Below are 23,604 nucleotides of genomic sequence, written 5' to 3'. Positions count from 1 at the left end.
TGTAGATCATCTGGGAATTTTGTTTTCCATTTGTTATGATTTACATCTAGAAGAAAATCTCTGTGAAAAAAGGTCAAAGGTTTTACCTGGACTTCTAATCTAAATAGAGCTTGGTGAAACCAGAAGAGGAGGCTATTATGAAGTATGAACTGATGTCAGTTTCTCTTATTTTTTCTTAATGTATTAATTACTGTTTGTGTTATGGCATTAGAACTTTTCTGCTCTTTCTGACTTTTGCTAAATTGGGCTTACTCAATTATCTGTTGTGCATACTTTAACCTTGTGATGCCTTTGCTGTTACTCTCTTCAACAATTCAACTTACCATTGAAGTGAAAGTAATTTTAAGATGTAATCATTTTCTTCTTTGCAAAAAAAAAGTTGTTTAGAGCTTCTTTATTTAGGCAACAAAAAAGTTATCTAGAGCTGTTCTTGCTGCACGACAGTCTTGCCCAAGTCTCAAGATAAGATTTGGATTTGTTAAATGCTTGATTCGATTTGCTTTATACCTGTTGCTTGTTACTTTATGCCTTCTTTTATTACCAAGAAATGCCTAAGAGCCCATGGGCCGTGGCACATGGTTCAGAACTCGGTGAATAATGGGCTTGCCCCTCCATTTTCTGCACTTGTTGCTTGCTACTAATGTAAAAAGAGAAATTCATATATATGACGTGCTTGCTGACCTTTTGTTTCAATTTTAATATTGAGCTATCTAATATCTTACAGTGTTTGGGTTTAGTTCTCATACAATAAACAAATATTTGATATCTTTACCATCTAAACTTGCAAAACTTCTTGGCTCTTGCAGATGAAGACGGGATGTGTTGCCCTTGTTTTGTGTTTGAACATTAGCGTTCCTCCACCAGATGTAATAAGGGTATCTCCTTGTGCTCAGATGCAGTGTTGGATTGGTATGCTAACCTTTCCTAACAAGTGTTTCTTCTGTTTGCTAATATTTTAGACAAGGTAAATATTTTATTTGACGTGATGAGATAATCTTCTGTATATAAGGGGCATACAAAAAGTAAATAGGTTTAAAAGATAAGATTCACTACAAAGAACACTGAAGCATCTATCCTAACTGGGACCTCATTGGTGCTCTAAAAATTAACTAGACCCAGAAGACGACAGAACTATTTGTACTAAGGTACTATTTCCACCTTTCAAAAAGTTTCATGTTTCTTTGTCTCTATACAACCCACTTAAGGGACAAAGGGATTACTTCCCAAGCTCTACACCTCATTTTCCTTCATTTAGAGGCCCAGTTGTATAACTTATCCTTGATTGTGGTTTGTGTCGTCCACTGTCTGCTCAACAAAATTAACACAGTTAGCATAATTGGCTATCAATCTAACAGTGTAACAGTAAGTGATCAATCTCTCGAGCATTTGCAAATGTAGCACCAACTGACCTATATAGTCCATTCTTCCTCTAGTTTTTCGTTGTGAGCATGGTCTCCCTTACTGCTAACCAAGTGAAAGCACATCTTGTGACCTTTCTACTTGACACCTTTGGTAGATGGGTTTTACTAATGTCCTCTTCTAATTTCATATTCACGCATTTGGTTGTCAAGTGTGGTATTCTGCTTATAAGGTAGGGCCAATAGATTTTGGAAGTCAAGTCACCAACCTCGTGGTTCGAAAGGTTTCTTGATGTTCTACCCACATATACTATGTGTCTGTTCCAGTTACAAGGAAGATGGAGAGAAGGTTGGACAAGTTTAAGATGGACCTTTTTTTTTATAGCAAGTGAAAAAATATAAAAGAACATATCACTTGGTGAGTTGGAAGTTTATAATGACAGAAAAGAAACAGGGTGGTATCAGAATTAGGAGCCAGAATCTATCCAATAAAATCCTGTTATTCAAACAGCTATGGAGTTATCTTTGGATAAAGGGTTCTATGAACAAGCGTGATCAGCTCCCAGCACTCTTTTCAAGGCTAGACCTTTCTAGCCGTCTCTTCAACACAACAACTTCCTCAGGGGGATCTTCTGGCAACTAACCTTCTCTCTACAATGGAGGAGAACAGGATTTATTACAATGCAGGTTTCAAATCCTACGACATTACTAGAATTAAATCAGGTTCCGAAACTTGGTAGCATGGACAGAAGGCAGCAGATTTTTAATGAGGAAATTGCGATTAGTCTTAAAGTTATGAGATGGTATCTGTATATATTGATGCAACAAAAGGGCAACGAAAGATAGTCAAGAGACGGAACATGAAGGATCATTTCTCAGAATTCTTTTGCACTCTTAAATACAATGAGAATGGTAACTACATCAACTTATTTCCATTCAATGGGACAACAAATATGTCACTATTACACCAGAAACCACATTAAAGGGAGGATGGACCGATGCATTATAGGAGACATGCTGTCAGCTTCAAGCGATTTGATTCCTCCTTCAAAGAAGCCTTCAAGAGAAACAGATGGACAACAGAGGTCGCAAAAGCCTCATAGATCCAGACCACAACCAACAAAATCTGCATCGATGGAGGCTCAACTATTTCTGACAAGGAGCTATAGGGCAGATGCATTATAGGAGAATTCCATGAACAGTCACAGTAAATCGCAACTTTGAATGATGTTCGTAAATGGGCATGTAGCACTTGGAAGACAGTGCTTGGAGTTCGTATGTTTTCCATGAATGATGGCAATTTCTCTTCGAACTTTCATCTAGGAAGGTGGTTGAACATGTGTTATCTGCCGAATGGGTATGGAAGAAACACAAGGCACGACTTCAATGGTGGAGCCCAACAACATATGCTAGTCGGAAGAAGGGATCGGGTTTGGATAAGACTACCAGGTTCCCCTTGAACCTCTGGTCTCAGAAAAGCTTCAAGATGGTTGGTGACCGTTGTGGAGGCTACATAAAGACAGGAAGAAATGTCACTGAGAAGTCACTTGTACATGGCACGTATCAAAGTGAGAGGTGATGGTAAGAAAGAATGTTCCATTGGAAATAGTGATAGAAAGCGACTGCTATAAATACACCATTCTGATATCGTGTGAAGGAGAGGCTCCATGAAGGAACCACAGGATACAAGGAGTGATAAACACTATTTAACTGTGAAATAGGTCTGACGCCAGCACAATATACGGCTGAGCATGCAGGTGCATCGAAAGAAGGGGATTTTAAAATCTTAGGACACGTGAAGCCAGATTGTTCGAGAAGGGCCCACAAGTACAAGGGCTGGGTCTTCTAATTCAGAAGAAACATTTGGGCTGAAGGATAGGCCTAATAACTCCAGCCCCGGTTATTACTACTCAACTAATTACTACCAAGTCCAATGAGGCCGCATTTATGGACATCTTTAAGATCGAAATACATGCAACCTCAGTCAACAAATCAATTCAAAACAGAATCGGCACTTTCAACGAATTAACTCAAAACAGAAACTAAGAAACTACAATAAAGGAGATGGGAAATTTTTGCAACAATAGAAAGATTTGAAATCGCAGAAAGTAATTCTGAGATTGATCAACAAAACCTGGGAAATTACATTGCAGAAAAAGCAATGACTTGGGAGCCAATAGGTTCCTGGGACGTGCAAGTTAACGAGAAGGTGGATGAGATGAACTACTCAGTAGAAGATATCACTCAATTGGAGGTGCAATTCCCAATAAAGATGTTGACCCAGTTTTCAACACTCTAATTTAATACACGAACACATTCTTAAACTTAGTAAAGAATTTGGGGTATAATTTTAAGGGTTGGGCTCTGGTATTATTCATGAAAATTGATGGAAAGAAGCAGGAGAACATTGCCAGGCAACAACAACAAATGCAGACAAATGTTAAAAAGAAGTGGAACAGTGAACTGCTAAATGTGGATGGCTTTAGAGACAAAGTGCATGACTGGTGGGTGAGGTTCCTTTATTGTGGTGGTAGCTAGCTACAAAATTCTCCTTTAAAAGAGACTCAAGGAGTGGAGTATGGATAACCAGGGTAATTGGAGGGCTAGAAAAAAAATCAGATTATGGAGAAACTAAGCAGTTTGGAAGCCACTCAAGAATTCAAACCTCTAACAAACGATATGACAGCCAGTTTAACAATGGATTATGAGGAAGTGACAAAGAATGAAGAAATACACCGGAGACAGAGATCCAAGATTCAATGGATCAAGTGTGGTGATAAGAACACCAAGTTCTTTCATAGAATAACTACAACTCACAAAAGAATTAATACCATTAATCCCCTGGAGATTAATGAAATTACTGCTCTTTTGATAATCAAGAAGCTCAATTGTTCATTTCTATCAAGATTTGTATAAAGAACCTGAAGGATGGATGCCATCTTTGAACATAATGGATGTTCAGAAAATCACAAGCAATGGACGTAAATGGTTATTAAAGGGCTTTGAAGAGGAGGAGTTCTGTGCGGGGATTAAATTATGTGCTATTGACAAAGCACCTGGTCTAGATGGCTATACTATGGCATTTTTTCATGCTTTCTGTGAATTGGTTAAAGAGGATTTGATGCAGACCTTTCATAATTTCATTCCCACCAAATGTTTGAGAAAAGTTCAATGTCATCCTGGTAGCCTTGATTCCAAAGAAGATGGGGGCAAGTGAGTTGAGGGACTTCAAACCTATAAGTCTGATTACTGGAGTCTACAAAATTATTGACAAAGTGCTAGTAGAGAGGCTGAAGAAAGTGATCAATAAATTGGTTAATAAGCATCAAATGACCTTCATCAAAGGGAAGGTAGATCATGGATGTTGCTCTTATAGCACTTGAATGCATTGATACCAGAATTAAAGGTGGAGTGCTAGGGGTGATATGTAAATTAGATATTGAAAAAGCTTATGATCACCCGAATTGAGATTTTCTGATTAACACCCTCAGGCAGATGGGCTTCGGATGGAGATGGCTAAGATGGATAACTTTTTGTATTGAAACCACTAGGTTATCCATTCTTGTAATGGAGAACCGACTGTGTTTTTCCCGGCAGAAAGGTTTAGGACACAGGGATCCGCCCCCTTCTTGTTTATTATTTCTATGGAGGGTTTTGCCTATAGTAATAATTGGGTAAGGGGGTTTGTATTAAAAACAGGACAGAGGAGATTATGGAGCTGACTCATCTACTATATGCTGATGATACAATAGTTTTGATGTAAAGCAGAACAAGAGCAAATCTGGCACTTTAGGGTGATCCTAGTTATCTTTGAAGCATGCTCAGGCCTTAAAGTAAACAGGAGGAAGAGTAGCATTTTCCCAATTAAGTAGATTGTGCAGATTGAGTCCCTAGCAAGCATTCTTAAGTGTAAGGTGGAAGAACTGCCAACAGTCTACCTTGGCAAGCCCCGGGGGTCCAAACATAAAACAATGAGATACGAGATGGGATAATTGAAAAGTCTGAGAAAAAAATAGCGTTATGGAAGTCACAATACTTATCTCTGGGAGGGAGAGTAACCTTGATTAACTCAGTGTTGGATTCTATGACAACATACGTGATGTCAGTGTTTCCAATCTAAGGAGGGTGATAAAAGCATTGGATGGATTGAGAAAGAACTTTCTGTGGCAAGGAAACTAGATTGAGAAGGGATTGAATTTGGTGAAATGGATGACAGTTCAGTAGAGCAAAAAGAATGGGGGATTGAGAATCAGAAACCTTAAGCTACAAAACAAGTGTTTGCTATCCAAATGGCTATGAGATATGTTCATGGGAATCAGACTCTATGCAGAGAGATAATTCAATATAAATATGGGCAAGAGGATCATTGTTGCACAAATGAAGTGACCTCCACTTATGTAGTTGGGGTGTGGAGAACTATCAGAGATTACTGGAGAGACTGCCACACTATGATTTGTGTGTGTGTGTGGGGGGGGGGGGGGGGNGGGGGGGGGGGGGGGGGATAAGGCAAAGTTCTGGACAGACAAATGGTGTGACCAAGGGTTGTGTGAGAAGAAGCTTACCAAATGGAAATCTCAATATATCTCTTTGGGAGGCAGAGTCACTCTCATTAATTCAGTTTTGGATGCCTTACCTACTTGCATGATGTCCATCTTCCCTATCCCTAACGGGGTGATACAAAAACTTGATAAAATTAGGAGGGATTTCTTATGGAAAGGGATTGAGGAAAATGATTCCACTGTCCAACATTTAGTCAAGTGGAACAAAGTTCTCTGGGGAAGAAACATGGGGTCTAGGAGTAAGGAATTTATAAATCAGAGCAAAGCCCTTAGACTAAAGTGGTTATGGATGTATTCTCAAGAGCCTCAACCATACAAGAGAAAAGTAATTCAAGCAAAATATGGAGAGGAGAACAAGTGAATGACAAAGGAGGTCCTTACACCATATGGGGTAAGCCTATGGAAGTCCATTAGAATCTTGTGGCCTCTCTTGAAGATCAATACGACCATCAGGGTAGGAAATAACATCAAGACTTCATTTTGGGAGGATAAATGGTTGGGTAATTTCAGCTTGAAAAATATCTTTCCAGAGAAGGCGTGACTTGGTAGTAAATAAACAAGTGAGTGTACCTGAGGTTTGGACACAACATGGATGGAATTTCCAGTTTACAAGGAATTTCAATGATTGGGAAATCGAGACTGTGACTGATTTTTTTGGAAGGCTGGAAGTTTTTACAGGAACAAGGGATGAACATGATACATTATGGTAGATCAGAAATAACAAAGGCACGTTCAAGGTAAACTCTGCATATAAGTTGCCAAATCAAGATGGACAACAACCCTTCTCTTTGGCCTTGGAAGCAGATTTGGAAACCTAAAATTCCTTTCAAGGTGTCATGTTTCACTTGGCTTCTGGCAAGAGAAGCAATTTTGACACATGAAAATCTCAAGAAAAGGAAGTTCTCCATGTGTTCTAGATGCAATTTATGTGGGGAAGAGGTTGAGACAATCAATCATCTGTTTCTCCCGTGCAGAATAACATCCCAGCTATGGAGGATTTTCATTAGGCTCAGGGGTTTTGCTTGGGCTATGCCTAACAGAATCACACATCTTTTATACAGTTGGGGAGAAGTAGGGGTAGGAGCTGTAGATAAAGATACATGGAGGATTGTCTCAGCCTGTATTTGGTGGACTCTTTGGAAAGAAAGAAATGCTAGATGTTTTGAGAGCAAGAGCTGTGATCTTCAAAAGATCAAACTAAATTGTATCAGGCTTTTTTGCTTCTGGTGCAAGCAGATGTATTTAGAGGACACTGAATCCATTATAGATATCCTAGGTTCCTGTTAGGATTCAGATTCAGTTTTCTAAATTTTTGACAAGGTGTAAATATAGTTTTAGTGCAACCCATGCACTGGTTCAATGAATATACACAATGTTACCTTCTCAAAAAAACAAAAACAAATGGTGTGACCAAGGGATCCTAAAAAACTTATTTCCTGAACTTCTTTCCATTTGCTCTAATCCTGACTAGTGAATAGAGGAGATGTGGACCACACAAGAGTGGAACTTAGTCTTCAGTAAACTTCTTAATGATTGGGAAATTGGTGAGGTGGTGGAGCTCTTGAAGCTTGTTGGAGGGTTCCTGATACCACTCTAGATCCAGATAGATTGATTTTGGCAGACCAAGAGGATGGAAAGTTCTATGTTACAGGTTGTGTAAGTGTGTGTGTGTGTGTGTGGGGGGGGGGGGGGATGGGAAGGGCAACCAGAACTTAGGTGCATGGAAAATAGTGCGGAAGAATGTGGCTCCAACCAAGGTGAAGTGCTTCACATGGTTGGTAGCCCGAAGAACTAGCACGACTCATGAGGCTATGCAGAAGAGGGGTATCAACATTGCATCAAGGTGCTTACCGTGCAAAGAAGCCCTAAGCCTCGGAGATCAACAAACACTCATTTCTACACTATAAGGTGACCTCACAGGTTTGGGCCCTTTTTACCAGCATAACTAACATCAACTGGACCATGCCAGAGCATACAACATACAACAGACCTCCTAAGTTGCTGGATTAAAAGGGGAGACAACAAAAACCAGAAGAGATGGTGGAGATCAATTCCAGCATGCATATGGTGCATCATATGGAAAGAAGGAAACCAGAGAATTTTTGAAGGAAAAGAATAAGTACCATTCAGTTCTTCTTCCGGAGCCGTAACTACTTTTATCACCTCCAATCAGAAATAGCTCACTCCACCTTAGTGCTCCAACTCTGGGATCCTCATTCCTAGTTCTACCACTCCTTTGCTTCACTGTTCAGAATCTTCAAAACAACCTAATGTAGAACTCTCCCAGTAAGATCTTGTTCAACTGGTTTTTTAGTAGAGAGCCTTTTTGGGGGGTGGGGGTGTTGAATAGGTTTCCAGTGCTCTCTTTTCACAGCACTTCCGATAAGAATCAGATTACTTGAATAAAAAAGAAAATAATGCGGAAGCAAAAATACAAAGATTAAAGATAGGAGGAATTGAAAGATGTGTTAAATTCGAGAATAAAATCCCCAAATTTCAAGATAAAGTGCTAAGAACCCTAATTAATCTTAGTATTTAAAATTAGCTGATTAAAACTAATTATGATACTACAACAACAACTTCATACCCAGTGAAAACTAATTATGATACTAATAGAGTCAAGTCAAGAACTTAAACCAAAAGTGATCTAGTCCCCTACTTCTAAAAAATTAGAGACAACAGTAAGTATAAGACTAATTACCTTCTTTAATTTACTTTAATAGAAACCAAAGATATCAGTTAAGAATTAATATTATCTCTTAAAAAATTGTTCTTATAAGGTTGTAAGATAATCCATAGTCACCATATACAAGGGTGTAGAGAAGAGAAGCCTCTTAAATAATATTAATCATATCTTTCAAAAATAACAAAATCTACCCCTATATATAGGGGACGAAACATATCTCAAATAGTATGGAATTCAAATCCTACTTTTATGGAAATAATAGCTAGGGAATTTTTTACAGATGGGCAATTCTCCCATTTCTTTCCTTTTGTTTCTGAAGATTCTGTTCTCTTTTTGAGTCATTGTTTGCGCTTTTACTTACCTTTAAATTTCATTTTAATATATGGTTTCCAGTGACAAAGTCCTATACTCAATTCCTCTCTGCCAATTCACCCCCTCATTTGTTCTTTCATGATTTTATCATCCAATTTTTGTACTTTTCATGACCTTCTTATGTGAATTATCTCCAGCGCCCTAAGAGTCCCTCACCCCCTAGTTTTTGCCCTTCCTTTTGTGAATAATAACCTTAACACCTTCTTCAGGTCTCTCAGATAGCATTTGTTGAAGGTTCTGTGCCATACTTGTGAAGTAGCTTATCTTTGGGTTGGGAACCTTTGAAGTATTGTGGAGTTTTGTATACTTGTTGTGTATGTTATCACTTCAGCATTGACAACAGAATGTAGGAGAATAGTTGATGATAGTACATCTTGGCCTACTCTGTTGTTTTACTTGAATATATTTCGGTATCAGCTATCCCAGCTTTCATAGAAAGCAGTTCATATTCTCTTGGGGATATTGGATGAATTTGGTTAAGACTTTACCTGTTTGTTGTAATCAACAATCTTCAAATTTCTGTCAACCAGCAATCACTTTGATACTTACACTATTTTTCTCTATGACAGATCCACATTCTATGCCACCTCAAAGAGCCCTTGAAACAATTGGGAGAACGTTGCTCGAACAATATGAGAGGTGGCAACCTAAGGTAAAAAAGTGTTTTTGTGATAATAGATATTATGTGCGGACAAGGTCTAGGCTGTATTTTGTTAGTAAGGTAATCAGTAATTTAATTAAAATGGCCCAAATATCTTACTATATGTAGGCACGCTACAAGATCTCCTTGGATCCTACTATCGATGAAGTTAAGAAACTTTGCACAACATGTCGAAACTATGCCAAGTCAGAGCGAGTTCTTTTCCATTACAATGGATATGGTGTAACCAAACCATCAGTCAATAATGAAATTTGGCTATTTAATAAGGTTTTCTTTCTTACTCAAATTGCTTTCACAGAGCATTTGCGATATCTATTTTTTTTTTATTAGACATTTGTTTAGAGTTATACGCAGTATATCCCATTGCGGATCAGTGACCTGGACTCTTGGTTGAAGACACCTTCAATCTATGTGTTTGACTGCTCAGCTGCTGGGGTGATCGTTAATGCCTTTATAGAGGTGCAAATTTTAATAATGCAGTACATGCTTAATGATGAGGTGATCTACGTATCTGCTATGCTCATTCTCTAATCAAAGCCATTTGCTTAATGCAGCTCCAAAACTTGGCTGCCTCTAATTCCTCTGGACCTTCTACAAGAGATTGTATTCTGCTCGCTGCCTGTGAAGCACATGAGACGCTTCCTCAGAGTGCTGAGTATCCTGCTGACATTTTCACTTCCTGCCTCACAACGCCAATCAAAATGGCATTGAGATGGTGACTTGCTCTTAGAAAAAGTTGTTTATCCTTTCTGCTAAACCTGTCCAATTCTGCAATGGGGTGAACTAGCAGCAATACTTAATTTTGGGAAACTTGGAATAGCATTTCAGTGGGTTTGGTCCCCGACTGATGGATATTATTATTTTCTCTCTCTATGGTATTCCATAGTTTATCTTAAGTGTCATGTCTGTTTTGCATATACTAACCATCTAGATGGAAAGTTAGAATAGCTTTCTCACCAAACGAATATTTGAAACAGGGCAAGTCCCTTTGATACCACAAAGTTGTATCGCACCTCGTATTCCAGGAACCACATGGGTGTTGTCTATTATGCCAACCGTTGCTATAGGATTACTATATTGTCTTAGGGAATTTCCACTTAGTATGTCCGAGTGCACTCCTAGTTATTTGTACTTACCTCAAGTGTGATGTTGTCAGAATTCTTAGATAAGCTGCTACTTTTTTTCAACCATTATGATTTATGGCCTATTTTTATTCATAAGAATCTTTTCTATTCTTTATTCTTTTTCTTTTTAACTTTTCTGTCAAATTTGTTATAACTAGTTTTTCTTTTTTGTATCTTCTTTTTTGGATGTTAGGTTTTGCACGCGGTCATTATTTTGTGAGTCATTTGATTATTCTCTGATAGATAGAATTCCTGGCCGCCAAACAGATCGAAAGACACCTCTTGGTGAATTGAATTGGATTTTCACTGCAGTAACTGATACAATTGCCTGGAATGTTCTACCACACGGTAATGTGATAGAGTAGTTAGATTGATGCAGTTTTCGTAATTCCTTTTTCAGCATTTTAAACTCTTCCTAATCTGTAAGCTTCAAAGCCGCAGATCTATTTCAGAGATTGTTCAGGCAAGACCTATTAGTTGCTAGTTTGTTCAGAAATTTTTTACTTGCTGAAAGAATCATGCGCTCTGCAAATTGTTCACCAATTTCATACCCAATGCTACCACCTACTCATCAGCATCACATGTGGTAACTACATGAAACACTCAAGCTACGCAAATTCATGCTTTACCTTCTCCTCATTTGCGGCTTGTACTTGTTCCACAGGGATGCTTGGGACATGGCAGCAGAAATCTGCCTTTTGCAGCTTCCAACTTTGCTTGCTGATCCAAGTGTTGAATTTCAGGTGGGATAATGAGTTATTGTCCTTTTGATTGTATATATTTAGTTCCTAAAAGTTGGTCTGTTTTCTGAAAAATATGGTCCATGTATCTTTCTCAAGATTAATATTTTCCCATCTTTTGATTTCTTCAGCCTAGCTCATTCTTCACCGACCAATTGACAGCTTTTGAGCTATGGCTTGACTATGGATCAGAGAATAAAAAGCCACCAGTGCAGTTGCCCGTTGTGCTACAGGTAAGAAATATTATGGTTCTAATCAGATGAACGACCATTCTTGGTTTTTCTTGCCATGAAATGGTCGATTTAAATAATGCACGATTCCTCGTTCCCACACTATTGTCGATTTCTATTTCTTATTAATAATATATGATGAAAAGGTGTGAAAACATTTGGTTGTTAGCATTTATTGTTCCTTTATGAAGCTTCAGTTATTGACAGTTGACTGCATTTGCTTAAATTTGTTTAGATAGGAGAAAGCGTGTCTATTTATACCTACTGTGATTAGCTGTACTCAAAAATCAAGGGTCCTCCGAAAACAGCCTCTCAACCTCTACGAGGTAGAGGTAAGGTCTGTTCTATTCTCCACAGACCCACTTGTTGGATTCCACTGGGTATGTTGTTGTATATCATGCTAAAATTTAGAATAACAGAATGTTCTCAGAAATTAAAGAGAAAATAACCAGAAAGTCATGTCATTATGTGAGGAGTGGTTAAACTCTCCTCTAATAAATTACTTAATAGGCCATCAAATATTTGGTACTCCTCTCAGCACGATTGGGTCTTCATCTGTTTCATGTTTTCCATACTTATTTTTTTGCTCAAGTAATCTTGCAATCTATGGAAGATTAGGGTAAGTTTTTGTCGATTCTAGTGTGACTCATATCCTTACCATTGCAGAAGCAAATTACCACAATGCTAGTGATTGAAGTTTCTGAGGGAAAATCAGCAGAACCATTGGTTTTAGTAATGTTAGTGCTCAGTCAAAACAATCATCTTAGGTTTTTTATAAGGGTTGCTTGAAGAGTAGTTGGTACTGTTCGTTGTGTGAGCGCATTTTTTTAGTTGAATTGTGAAGTATGGCTAGATTTAATTAGTGTTTTACCTAACCAAAAGAAAAAACAGATTTACTTTGTGTTTATCTGCTCGACTCCACAGAAGGATACAGAAATTGGAAAACCATAGTTTTCCTAAGATACAGGCTGATTGCTAGTTGTCTTTTTTGGTGCATTTTTCTCTTTGTATGGGATGGTAACCAGGTTATTCTTTGTTATTAGGTGTTACTTAGTCAATCCCACCGGTTTCGAGCACTGGTTCTTCTCGGAAGATTTCTTGATATGGGACCTTGGGCTGTAGATCTGGTACTTATTGGTGGTGGTGCATTTCAAGCTTCTTGTTAATTAGGCTGGCTGCCTCTAATTTTATGCGTCCAATTTTTAAGTGATTCTTAAGTCAACAAATTTATTTCCAGGCCTTGTCTGTTGGAATATTTCCTTGTGTTCTAAAGCTTTTGCAAACCACAACTCCGGAGCTTAGGCAAATTCTTGTCTTCATTTGGACGAAGATCCTTGCCTTTGATAAGGTACATGAATTGGTTTGTCTATCACCTGTGTTGTTCTCATATTAAATTTCCCATGTTTCAATTTTATCTATATTTATTTCTCATATAATTTTTTTGCAATCTCTTTCTAAACCTATGTTCCATCAGTGAAAAATAATAGAAAAATAATAGACACGGAAAAAAAAAATTGAATGTGAGAAAAGTTGTGTGCTTCACCTGGATTGCATTGCACTAGGCATGTTTATATCTAGTAAACTTTGGGGCAACATCAGAACAACTGTTCCTGCAGTGCCCATGTCTTGGAAGATCTGGGATTCTTCACTATCCCATATGGTATTAACTGGGTGAATTTCTTGATGTGATCTGCAGCTGAAAGTCTAGGATAAAGAAACATCATAAGGCTTATATGAAATGCTAGCGCTGTTTGTTTAGTATGGGAATATTTGGAAATAAATAAATATTAGATGTTGTCATGGAAAGCATTCGATCTTTCCACAAGTATAAGAACTACGTCTTAGTTGTAAATTAGTTGGGTCTCGTCATATGGATTCTCAATATTCATTCCACTCCATTAGATTATTTCATTAAGATACTCAATGACTTAACTCTTGGGGACCAGGCCATGTAAGCGTGCCAAAACGGCCGGTTAAGAAATGAATTTTGGGCATAACTCAACCTCAAAAGGCAAAAGCTAGCTAATGAGGTGAGCATTGCCCCAAAAACCATATAAGGAGACAAACAACCTATCCTTTAACCAATTTTGAACACTTCAAACCCTCCCCACGCCAAACCTATCAACTAGAGCGTAGACAACCTAATATTGAGGGCCAATAATGTGACATTCAATAACAAAGATGGGTTCGGCTTTGATACTTGTTAAGAAATGGACTTAGGACCTAACTCAACTGTAGAAGCTAGCTCATGAGGCCCAAAGAACATATAAGGCGACAAACAATTTATCCCTCTACCAATGCGGGATACTTAACTTGGCTAAACCTTAATCCCAACTAGTCAGTATTATCTATTTGGATCTTTTTTTTTACTAGTGCATTCTATTCTTCTCCAAATTCATAACCATTTCGAGAGATTGTAGGTCTTTTGGGGTACCTTTCTATTATGTGATTAGGTCTACCATTCTTTTTTTTTTTTTTTTTGAAATAGGCAACTTTGCATTCACACAAAAAACTCATTAGGAAACTGATGAGAAGGAATTTACAAACCTTAGGGGGTGCCATCATAATCAAAATCCAAAACAAACTTCAAAAAATTATAGTTGGGCTATAAACTTCGCTAAACTATCTACTTCCCCCACTAAATTCTGCTTACACCAAAAAAACAAAAGACTAAGACATCTCATCATTTTTTCTCTGTAGCTAACCTTCTCTTCATAACATATCTCATTCCTTTCCTTCCATAGTGTCCACTAAATGCAAGCAGGGACGTTCTTCCACCAATCTTCCTTTGATCCTCTCTTTCCAATTTCTTGCAGTGCGTTAGTACCTCAAAAGTGGTTCTAGGCATTGTCCAATTTACTCTAAGTATACAAAAGAACATGTTCCACAGATCTGTAGATATATTGCAATGTAGAAATAGGTGGCCATTTACTTCAGCCTCTTGTCCACACATATCACACCTTGAACAGATCCTCTTCTTTGTTGCACTTCATGGGTTAGGCATGCTCTTCTAATTACCAAACACGTGAAACATACAACTTTTAAAGGAATCTTTATCTCTTCCAGATTAATTTCCAAGGCCAAACTGTTGTCAAAGAATGATCTATTCCTCTCCAACTCCTCGACTATGTAATTTCCAAACTGGTTTGTCGGGCTCTGTGGTGATGCCTGGAAACTAGTTTAGAGCATGTAGTAGGCCTGCTACTCTTTCAACCTCCTAGTCATTTAAAACCCTTCCGAACATAAGATCCCAGCCCCGGGGGCTCCAAATATGTGCATATAGTGGTATCTGTTGCAGGCTAATAATGTATAAATCAGGAAAAAGTATCCACAGTTTCTCATCCACTATCTAGTTCTCATTCCAGAAACTAGTCTTCAAACCATTTCCCTCTCTAATGGTCACCTTTGCATTGAAAGCAATCCACAATCTTCTGATAGTTTTCCATACAGAGCAACCAAAAGTGCCAGGAACTTCTTCAGTGATCCAGTTGTTCAGTAGGCCATATTTCTTAGTGATGAACCTCCTCCATATTGCCATATCTTTACATCAGAATCTTCACAACCAATTTTTTAGTTGACTAGTGTTCTGGATACTCAAGTTCTTAATGCCCATACCCCTTGGGTTTTTGTCATTCTCACCTCTTCCATTTAACCAGGTTGTAGCCATGCTTCTCTTTATTTCCTTTGCCAGAGGAACACCCTTTTCAGTTTGTTGAGTTTCTTTTCAATACTTTTTGGCAGGGGGAAAAGACTTGGCACATAAGTTGGGAGGGCATCCGTAGCTGATTTGATAGGAGTCAGTCTACCTCCGACTTCCTAGGGATAGATATTGACTCTTCCACCGTGTCAGCTTCCTTTCACTTCTCTTCAAGAGTTCACTACATACTTCCAGCTCTTTGTTTTTGGCTCCCAAGGGCATCCCCAAATATTTGGTGGGAAGAGAAGCCACTTTACACCCAGGTTGTCGCCAAGACCTTGCATGTTATCTACTTGATTAACTGCCAATTCATGTGTAGTCATTATATGCCTTCAAGCACTTGTAAAAAATTGTTATATTGTCCTTGATTTCTTTTGGGTCATTAATGTCCTCCCACTAATAATCAGTTTGTCAATGGTGTTGTACCTCCTATGTGTTGTTGCCACTCTTCGGAAGAACTTGATATTATTATTTCCTTGCTTTAGCCATAACACTCTGGACTTTTGTCTCCACTTGGACTCCTCATTTTTTTGCCAGTTCTTCCAACTCAACTAGAATTGCTGCTCGAATCATCTCATCCTCTATCAGCACTCTATTATTCTGAATCAGATCCATCTCAACCAACACAATTCAATAAATTGTTTTTCCTATTGGTGAGTTCCCCAAATGTTACACAACTCTATTCCTTAAGTTTCTGCTTTAGCATCTGTAGTTTCATACTGAATTTGTAGTCTGGGCATCCTTCCACACAAATCCATTCCACTAATCCTGGGACCTGGATTAGATCTTTGAAACCCTCTACATTAAGCAACTTGTTTTCAAATTTGAAGTAAGACTTCCTCTGTTCTCAGTCTTTACATTGTAGAATAATAGGGTTGTGATCAGATATAACTCTAAGCATAATTTGTTGTATAATGCTCCTGAAAAGTTCTTCCCACTCCATTGAGTAGAGGAACCTATCCAACCTAGCAACACTGTGGTGGCTAGCCCCTTTGAACCAAGTAAAAATCCCACCATTAAGATGGGGATCATGTAACTCCATGTCCTCTATCTAGATCGAAAAAGCAACCATTACATTGGTTATTCTATTGCATCCTCTCCTTTCTGCTATTGTTCTAACAGTCTTGAAGTCCCCACAAGTGTCCCAATGACCTCCACATAGCTCCCTAACTGCTACAATTTCTTCCCAGCATTCCAATTTCTCAGCTCTGGTGTGAGAGCATATACACTAGTGAGAAATCAACGAAAGGAATCTTGGACAACTTTGAATCTGTATGTGATTGAGAATTGACCTTCCTCCACACAGTTGCCCACCCAAACTCTTAAGTCACACATGATTAGAATCCCCACACTATTGCCATCAGCTTCAATTTACCTGCACCTCATCCATCTGCTAGACCACAATTGTTTGGAAATCCCCTCTACATCTTTGGTAACTTTTTGTCTCTTGTAAGCAGTAAACATCAACTCTCCATTTCAGAAGAGAGCTCTTAACCAGATTCCTTGCAGAAATCTTGTTAATCCCCCTGACATTCCAAGATACAATCTTTACTTTCATTGGTGAGTTAGTGACAGAACTCTCCCTCTGTTTCTTACGCCATTAACTTCCTTATTCAAATGTGACTGTAAGTTCTTCAACTCATTCTTGTCAATTCCTTTGTGTCTAGGTGTTGACACTGCACTGTTTGCCCCTTCTTTTTCATCGCACTCTTTCATTCATCGAGCCTCATCAGTAGTGCATGTGTTTCTCCCCTGAAAAATTTAAACACCACTCCATATGTTTTGCTAAGTTCCAGAATACAGGAATTCACCCAACTGGATGCTTTGATCTCGCCACCAGTTTGGTACCCAGGTTTTTTATGTCTACCGGCTCATCATCATGAATCTGCTGAATTTTATGTCGCCGTTTGGAGATTTTGTACCCCTGAGTTCTCCTCAATTTCCCTGGATTGATCGATCCCCTTTACTTCACTGAGAATTGGTCCGAATACCTCTTTCATTTTATCTGTCGTCTCTTTGTGGCATAGATTAGCAGAGGTCTCAATGTTTTCTACGATTGTCGATGTTTCCTACCTGTTGTAGGCCTGTAAAAATTGAGTCGCTAGTTTCTTGATAGAGTTGGGCTTTGTGCTGAATTGAGCTTGCCCCGACCCACTCCTCCATTAATTTTGATGGCCTGCCCATGTGCCTCTGTCATAGCAAGTGTTCTGTCAGCTGTATCCGCTGCTATTTGACTTTGCAGAGGATCTTCCTCTTTACTTAATGGTTCTCCATTTCATAGCCATTGGGTAATGACCTCAGAGTTAAAATCTTCTCTGGCGAATACCCTTATTGGCGAGTCAGTCCAGATTGGCATCGTAATAGAGTTTCTATTTCTTTCCGTCCAGTCGTACTAGGCTCCTGCCGTACCAGATGTTCTTGTGATGTCGTAGGCCTTGAAGCCAACTGCAAAATAAATATTGTCGTCCATTTGAAGTCGATTGCAAGGAAAGGGAGAAGAAAAGAAGAATGGGGATGCCTTCCGATCACCGGAAAATAGTGGGGAAAGGGACCCTGGTGGGGTTTGGACATTTCTTCGATTGTTGTGTCTGGGAGCTTTTTCAAAAGCACAAGTAACACTTTGAATGTTCATAGTATCACTTATGGGTGCATTTGAAGGTCTACCTAAGACATTGTACATCTTAGATGACCTGTCATTTTTATCCTTTATGTATGTTGTTCGGTTGAATGTGGTTAGTGTGACCTTGTTTCTTCTTGGATTAACATCTTAACGTTCACATTTCTAGAATACTAATCTTATGGATATGTTGGGTCGTAGATGCTCAACAATCACTACTATGTTACATTACTGGTTTCACAATTGTTGAATAAAGTTTACTTATTGCTTTGGTATGTGCCTTCAAATAGTAATGCAATCCTGTAGTTATCTTCCATTTCAGTGATCCTATTTGGGTTATATGTGCTACATCTTATAATCTAAGGAGCTATTATCTTCAGATTATCCAGCTTACAACATTTTCTTAGTGCTGTTTCTATCAATAATACTACTTTCTAAAACAGAAACAACTCTCTAAGCAAATATAAGATATTTTAGCTATGTAAAACCAACACATCCAAACAGATCATGGATATGTGGTGGGTTTCCAACTCAATTCTGCACTTTTTCCTCTTAATCTTCTTATTTTCTTTTTCTTTTTTGTGATCTTGGATACAAACCATTGGATGCTTGTTTCACTATGTTAAGCACCAATACGAAGTTGGTTTCTGACTTTTTGCATTATTTAAAGTTATTTTCTTTCGGCTACACACAAATTAATTAATGCATGTTGTGCTGTTCTAAGAAAAAAGTAACGAAAAACAGAACCTCCACGCCAGCTCCACCAACCAAGCAGTAAATTGGAATGGAAGAGATCACCACTTGATTTACACTTGTAGTTTGTATTTATGTTTTGTTAGGATGTTGAGCTATCTTGAGTGCTCTCTTATTCTTTATCCTGATGTTACCTGAATCTAATGATCTAGTTGTGGAATCTGTAATGTTGACAGAATATGTTCTTTCCTCCTTTCATTCAATGCTTGTCACTGAGCGTTTTCTTTCTTTTGATCGATTATACTGTGTAGAAACTATGTAATGTTGAAATGTTAAGGTTTCTTTCTTTTCTTTCAGAGTCTTCGGGTTGACATTTGTCTTAGATAACTATCTTATTTGGTTTGTGTGTCTTGATTCACTTCAAGTGTTATGATCCTCTAGTTTAATATTCATTAGATTACCCTTTTCCTGTGAGATGACAGTCTTGCCAGGTTGACCTTGTTAAGGATGGTGGACATGCATATTTCATTAGATTTCTCGACAGCGTTGAGGCTTATCCAGAGCAAAGGGCAATGGCTGCATTTGTCTTGGCAGTAATTGCTGATGGTCACAGACGGGGTCAGGAGGCGTGTATTGAAGTGGGCCTTATTAATGTCTGCTTGAAGCATCTTCAGGGATCAACCTATAATGATATCCAAACTGAACCATTGTTTCTTCAATGGCTGTGCCTTTGTCTGGGAAAGCTCTGGGAGGATTTCACAGAGGCGCAAGTACTAGGTTTGCAGGCAGATGCACCAGCAATATTTGTGCCTCTACTTTCTCAATCGCAGCCTGAGGTTTGTTGTTTAATTATATGTCAAGTTGGTGTATTATTAGTATGGTTCTCCATTATTTGTTCAGACTTTGACTAAAAGAGCAATTTATTTCAGGTACGAGCTGCATCTATATTTGCACTAGGTACTTTACTTGATGTTGGGTTTGATACATCTAAGGATGACATTGGAGAGAATGAAGACTACAACAATGAGGAAAAGATTGGGGCAGAAGTCATAATGAAGAGCCTTTTAAGTGTTGTATCTGATGCAAGCCCTTTGGTACGAGCTGAGGTTGCTGTTGGTATGTTTTTACTGAATTATTCCCACCCCAAGGAGACATTTCTTTGTGATGCACTTACTGCTGTTCCTAACTTACTTTCTGATTTGCCCCATATTTATTCTTTCTTTGTGTTAGAGGAGAATATTGCAGGTTTAATTATTGTAGAAATTTGATGATAACTCTAAAACAGTGTGCCACTACATTTCATGTATGATGAGGACACCTCCTGAACTAAATCTGTCCAGACTATGAATTTTGTTTATCTTTCACTTTGAAGAGGCAGGTTAATGCTGAATGATACCAGTATTTAATAGCATACCAGTTGTTCGAAGACTTCAAAGTTGCTCTAAGGCAGGAGAAGGGGAGATAAAAAAATAAGTAGCACCCAAGGGTGTTACCTAGTTAATTAAATGGGAGGAGAACCATGAGGCCTCAGGTTCATACTCCCGCAGAGGTGAAAAAACACTTGATGATTTTTTTGTTCTGCCTAAGCTTGATGGGCAGAATTACCCAGTACTTGTGCTGGTGAGAGGTACCCGGTGGAATAGCCAAGGTGCACACATGCTGGTGCATAAATAAGTGTAGAATGGTGAAACTTTTCTCCGTGCTTGAAAGAATTAAATATAAGTTAGCTGCAATTGTTTCAATACATAAATGCATGAGATATAATGCATGTCAATTGATATCTACTCCCTTAATAGCACGTCGAATTCTCTGATTTCTCCTCATTCCTCTCTTTTTCCTCTTGTGCCTGATCACTCTTGTGGACAGAATATATGATCTAGCTTGTTCATGTTGCTTCATTCTTGTAGCCTTGGCACGTTTTGCCTTTGGGCATAAGGTGCACCTGAAGTCGGTTGTAGCTGCATATTTGAAGAGTCAATCTAATTCCATGCCCACTTCCTTGCCTTCTTCTATGGTCAAGAGTTCAGGTAGTGGCTATACGACGCCAACTTATTATGTTCCACATGGAAGTGTAGTTCCATCTCCTAATGCTCCTTTATGGAGAGTGGGAGGTGACAGTCCGTCTATCTCTCACGATGGTAGGGTCTCGACTAGCAGCCCTGTTGCAACACCTGGCTTCATGCATGGATCTCCTTTGTCTGATGGTTCTTCTCATCATTCTGATTCTGGAAGACTGGGTGATGCTGCTAGCGATGGTGTTGTTAATCATATAAGACCCAGACCACTTGACAATTCACTCTATACTAAGTCTGTGCAGGCCATGTGTGCCCTGGCAAAGGATCCATCACCTCGTGTTGCAGGTCTTGGCTGTAGAGTGCTTTCAATTATTGGGATTGACCAAGTGTTCGCCAAGTCAACTGTTGAATCCACAACATCTCCTGGCCCTAGATCTGCTCGATTGAATCGATCATCTTCTTGGTTTGACATGAGTGGAGGTATATTTAGTACTCAAAGGAGACTAGGAGTCAATATTACTGTAGTTTCTCTACCCCATAATCCATCTGTGTCAACCTTGATGTTCAAGTATTTCCCTCAATACTCATTATTTTTTTCAAGTAATTATGTTCCCCTTTGATACCATCTTTTACTTGAACTGTTGCAGGTAGGCGTTTACCTGTGCCTTTTAGGACTCCTCCTGTCAGTCCCCCCCAGTCCAGTTTCTTAACGGGATTGCGAAGAGTTTATTCTTTAGACTTCAGGCATCACCCAATGAACACTCAAGACTCAGCGTTAGCTGATCCCCTCTTGGGTTCTGGTGGATCTTCTAGAGCTTCAGAACGCAGTTCTATTCCACACTCAACCATTTATAATTGGAGCTGTGGCCGTTTCTCAAAGCCACTTCTTACTGCAGCTGATGATAATGAAGAGATCATTTCTAGGAGAGAAGAGAAGGAGAAGTTAGCTCTTGACCTCATCACCAAATGCCAGCACTGTTGTGAGTCTACTGGGCTTATGGATCATTCCTTCTCCCACTACCATCTTTCATGTGTATGTCATCATTTATCTAAAATGTGTCTAATTTGGCCAATGCTTACTTCTTTGTCTCAGCGGTGAACAGACTGCATAATCAAATTGCCAGTTGGGATACAAAGTTTGAGAGTGGTACCAGAACTGCTTTGCTGCATCCCTTCTCACCATTTGTGATTGCTTCAGATGAGAGTGAACGGATCAGGTAGAGGAATATTGGCCTGAATGAAGACATTGTTTCCATCGTTCCTTTTTCACGATCTTCTCTCGTAGTACTGCGGGAAGGGTCGGTTAGTTCAAGTTCTAGGTTAGTCGTTGGAGCTATGTGTAATCTGTCATTTCAACCAACAAATGCTGCTTTGCTGGTAAGCAATCATTCTCAAGTGGAAAGACTAGATGCAGGTCAATGTTAGGAAACATGTCCTGGAACTATGTCTGCTTTCTGAATAATCGCCATATCTTCTTAGAGCTTCAAACAATAGATGCTATTTATATTGAAGTCTTTTTTGATCTCACTCTTGTATGGTGTTTGGGTCAGGTGTTCTTGCTTATTTTTGCTTTTCTTTCTTAGTCTTCTCACCCCTTATGTTGCATCACCTCAGAACAACTTCTTGACTTTGTGGCCTTTAGGTTTGAGTTATAGAGTTTCTTTTACATGGTCAACTTTTTGGCCATTAGGTCTGATATATTGAGCTTCTTTTGCATGATAAAGGAACTAATGATACAACAACTACATACCTAGTATATTCCCACGAGTGAGGTATGCAGACCTCCCCTACCTTTATGCAGTAGAGAGGTTGTTTTCAATAGACCCCCGACTTAAGAAAATTGTTTTTCAGAAAAAATCTGAAATAAATGTAAGAGTAAAAAGCTATGATGAAAATATTGAAGGAACGGAAGTACCAATAGTAAAAATATTGAAGATAACCAAATAAAAGAAATAATAGTTGTGATAAAACTGAAGCATAAGATAATGCTAGCATAGTAGTAATAGCATGACAAGGGAACAAATAGATGCACCAGGACTAGAACCTTGCATGACCACTATGAAGCGAGAAAATGCTCTACAACCTACTTGCTGTTTGCCCTAATCTTCGACCTCCATGCTCTCTATCTAGGATCATTTCCTTGGTAAGCTAAAGATAGTCATAGCTTGTCTAATCACGTTTCCCCAATTCTTTCTCAGTTAACCTCTATCTCTCTTCAAACCTATCACTACCAACCTCCGCATCTTGTCCACACACGAAGGCTACTCCAGCCTTGCCTCGTATATCTTCGTTCCTAATCCTGTCTCTTCTAGTATGCCCGCACATCCATTTAAGCATCCTCATTTCCTCTAACTTCATATTCTGAACAGGGGAGTTCTTGACTGGCCATACTCCATCTTGTACAACATAGTCGGTCTAACAATCACTCTATAAAACTACCTTTAAGTCTCGGTGACATATTCACATAGGACACAAGATGTGAGCCTTTATTTCATCCGCCCGCTCCAATACGATGTGCAACATCCTTGTCGTTCTACCCATTCCCTTGGATTGTAGACCCGTAAAGGAACAGATGATATTCTATTAAATTTATGTTTGTTAGAATCCTTGTGAATATTCTAGAACAAATGAATATAGTAGGTAACTTAATTTATTCCTATTGTAATTAGGTATGGATTTGTACTGATTTTCTTTTCTTTTTAGGACATGTAAAAACAAGTATTCAAACCCCAATAGTTTGATGAAATAATCATGCTGAGTTCCTCTCATTTTCTCTTCCACTTCACTTGGTATTAAAGCCTAGTTACGGCCAGCAACATATAGAAAGAAGAATTTTAGACAACCTCTTACGG

General features: G+C 38.7%; 1 protein-coding gene across 3 annotated transcripts in view; it reads left to right on the top strand.

Moving 5' to 3' along the window:
• Positions 1-23,604, top strand: part of LOC125864427 (regulatory-associated protein of TOR 1-like) — a 44,643-nt gene that overhangs the window by 4,321 nt on the left and 16,718 nt on the right. For all 3 annotated transcript variants that reach the window (XM_049544425.1, XM_049544427.1, XM_049544426.1), the window contains exons 2-17: positions 807-909; positions 9,545-9,627; positions 9,745-9,903; positions 9,979-10,095; positions 10,191-10,351; positions 10,954-11,108; positions 11,202-11,346; positions 11,425-11,503; positions 11,632-11,733; positions 12,774-12,857; positions 12,968-13,078; positions 19,220-19,573; positions 19,667-19,853; positions 20,645-21,232; positions 21,400-21,732; positions 21,846-21,969. In XM_049544425.1, coding sequence (XP_049400382.1) covers positions 807-909; positions 9,545-9,627; positions 9,745-9,903; positions 9,979-10,095; positions 10,191-10,351; positions 10,954-11,108; positions 11,202-11,346; positions 11,425-11,503; positions 11,632-11,733; positions 12,774-12,857; positions 12,968-13,078; positions 19,220-19,573; positions 19,667-19,853; positions 20,645-21,232; positions 21,400-21,732; positions 21,846-21,969 — 2,885 coding nt within the window. The remainder of the gene's footprint in view (positions 1-806; positions 910-9,544; positions 9,628-9,744; positions 9,904-9,978; positions 10,096-10,190; positions 10,352-10,953; positions 11,109-11,201; positions 11,347-11,424; positions 11,504-11,631; positions 11,734-12,773; positions 12,858-12,967; positions 13,079-19,219; positions 19,574-19,666; positions 19,854-20,644; positions 21,233-21,399; positions 21,733-21,845; positions 21,970-23,604) is intronic.

The sequence above is a fragment of the Solanum stenotomum genome, chromosome 5 (assembly GCF_019186545.1).
Source record: "Solanum stenotomum isolate F172 chromosome 5, ASM1918654v1, whole genome shotgun sequence".
Lineage (NCBI taxonomy): Eukaryota > Viridiplantae > Streptophyta > Magnoliopsida > Solanales > Solanaceae > Solanum > Solanum stenotomum.
The sequence above is the reverse complement of the archived record's forward strand: the minus strand, read 5'-3'. Positions and strand labels throughout refer to the sequence as shown.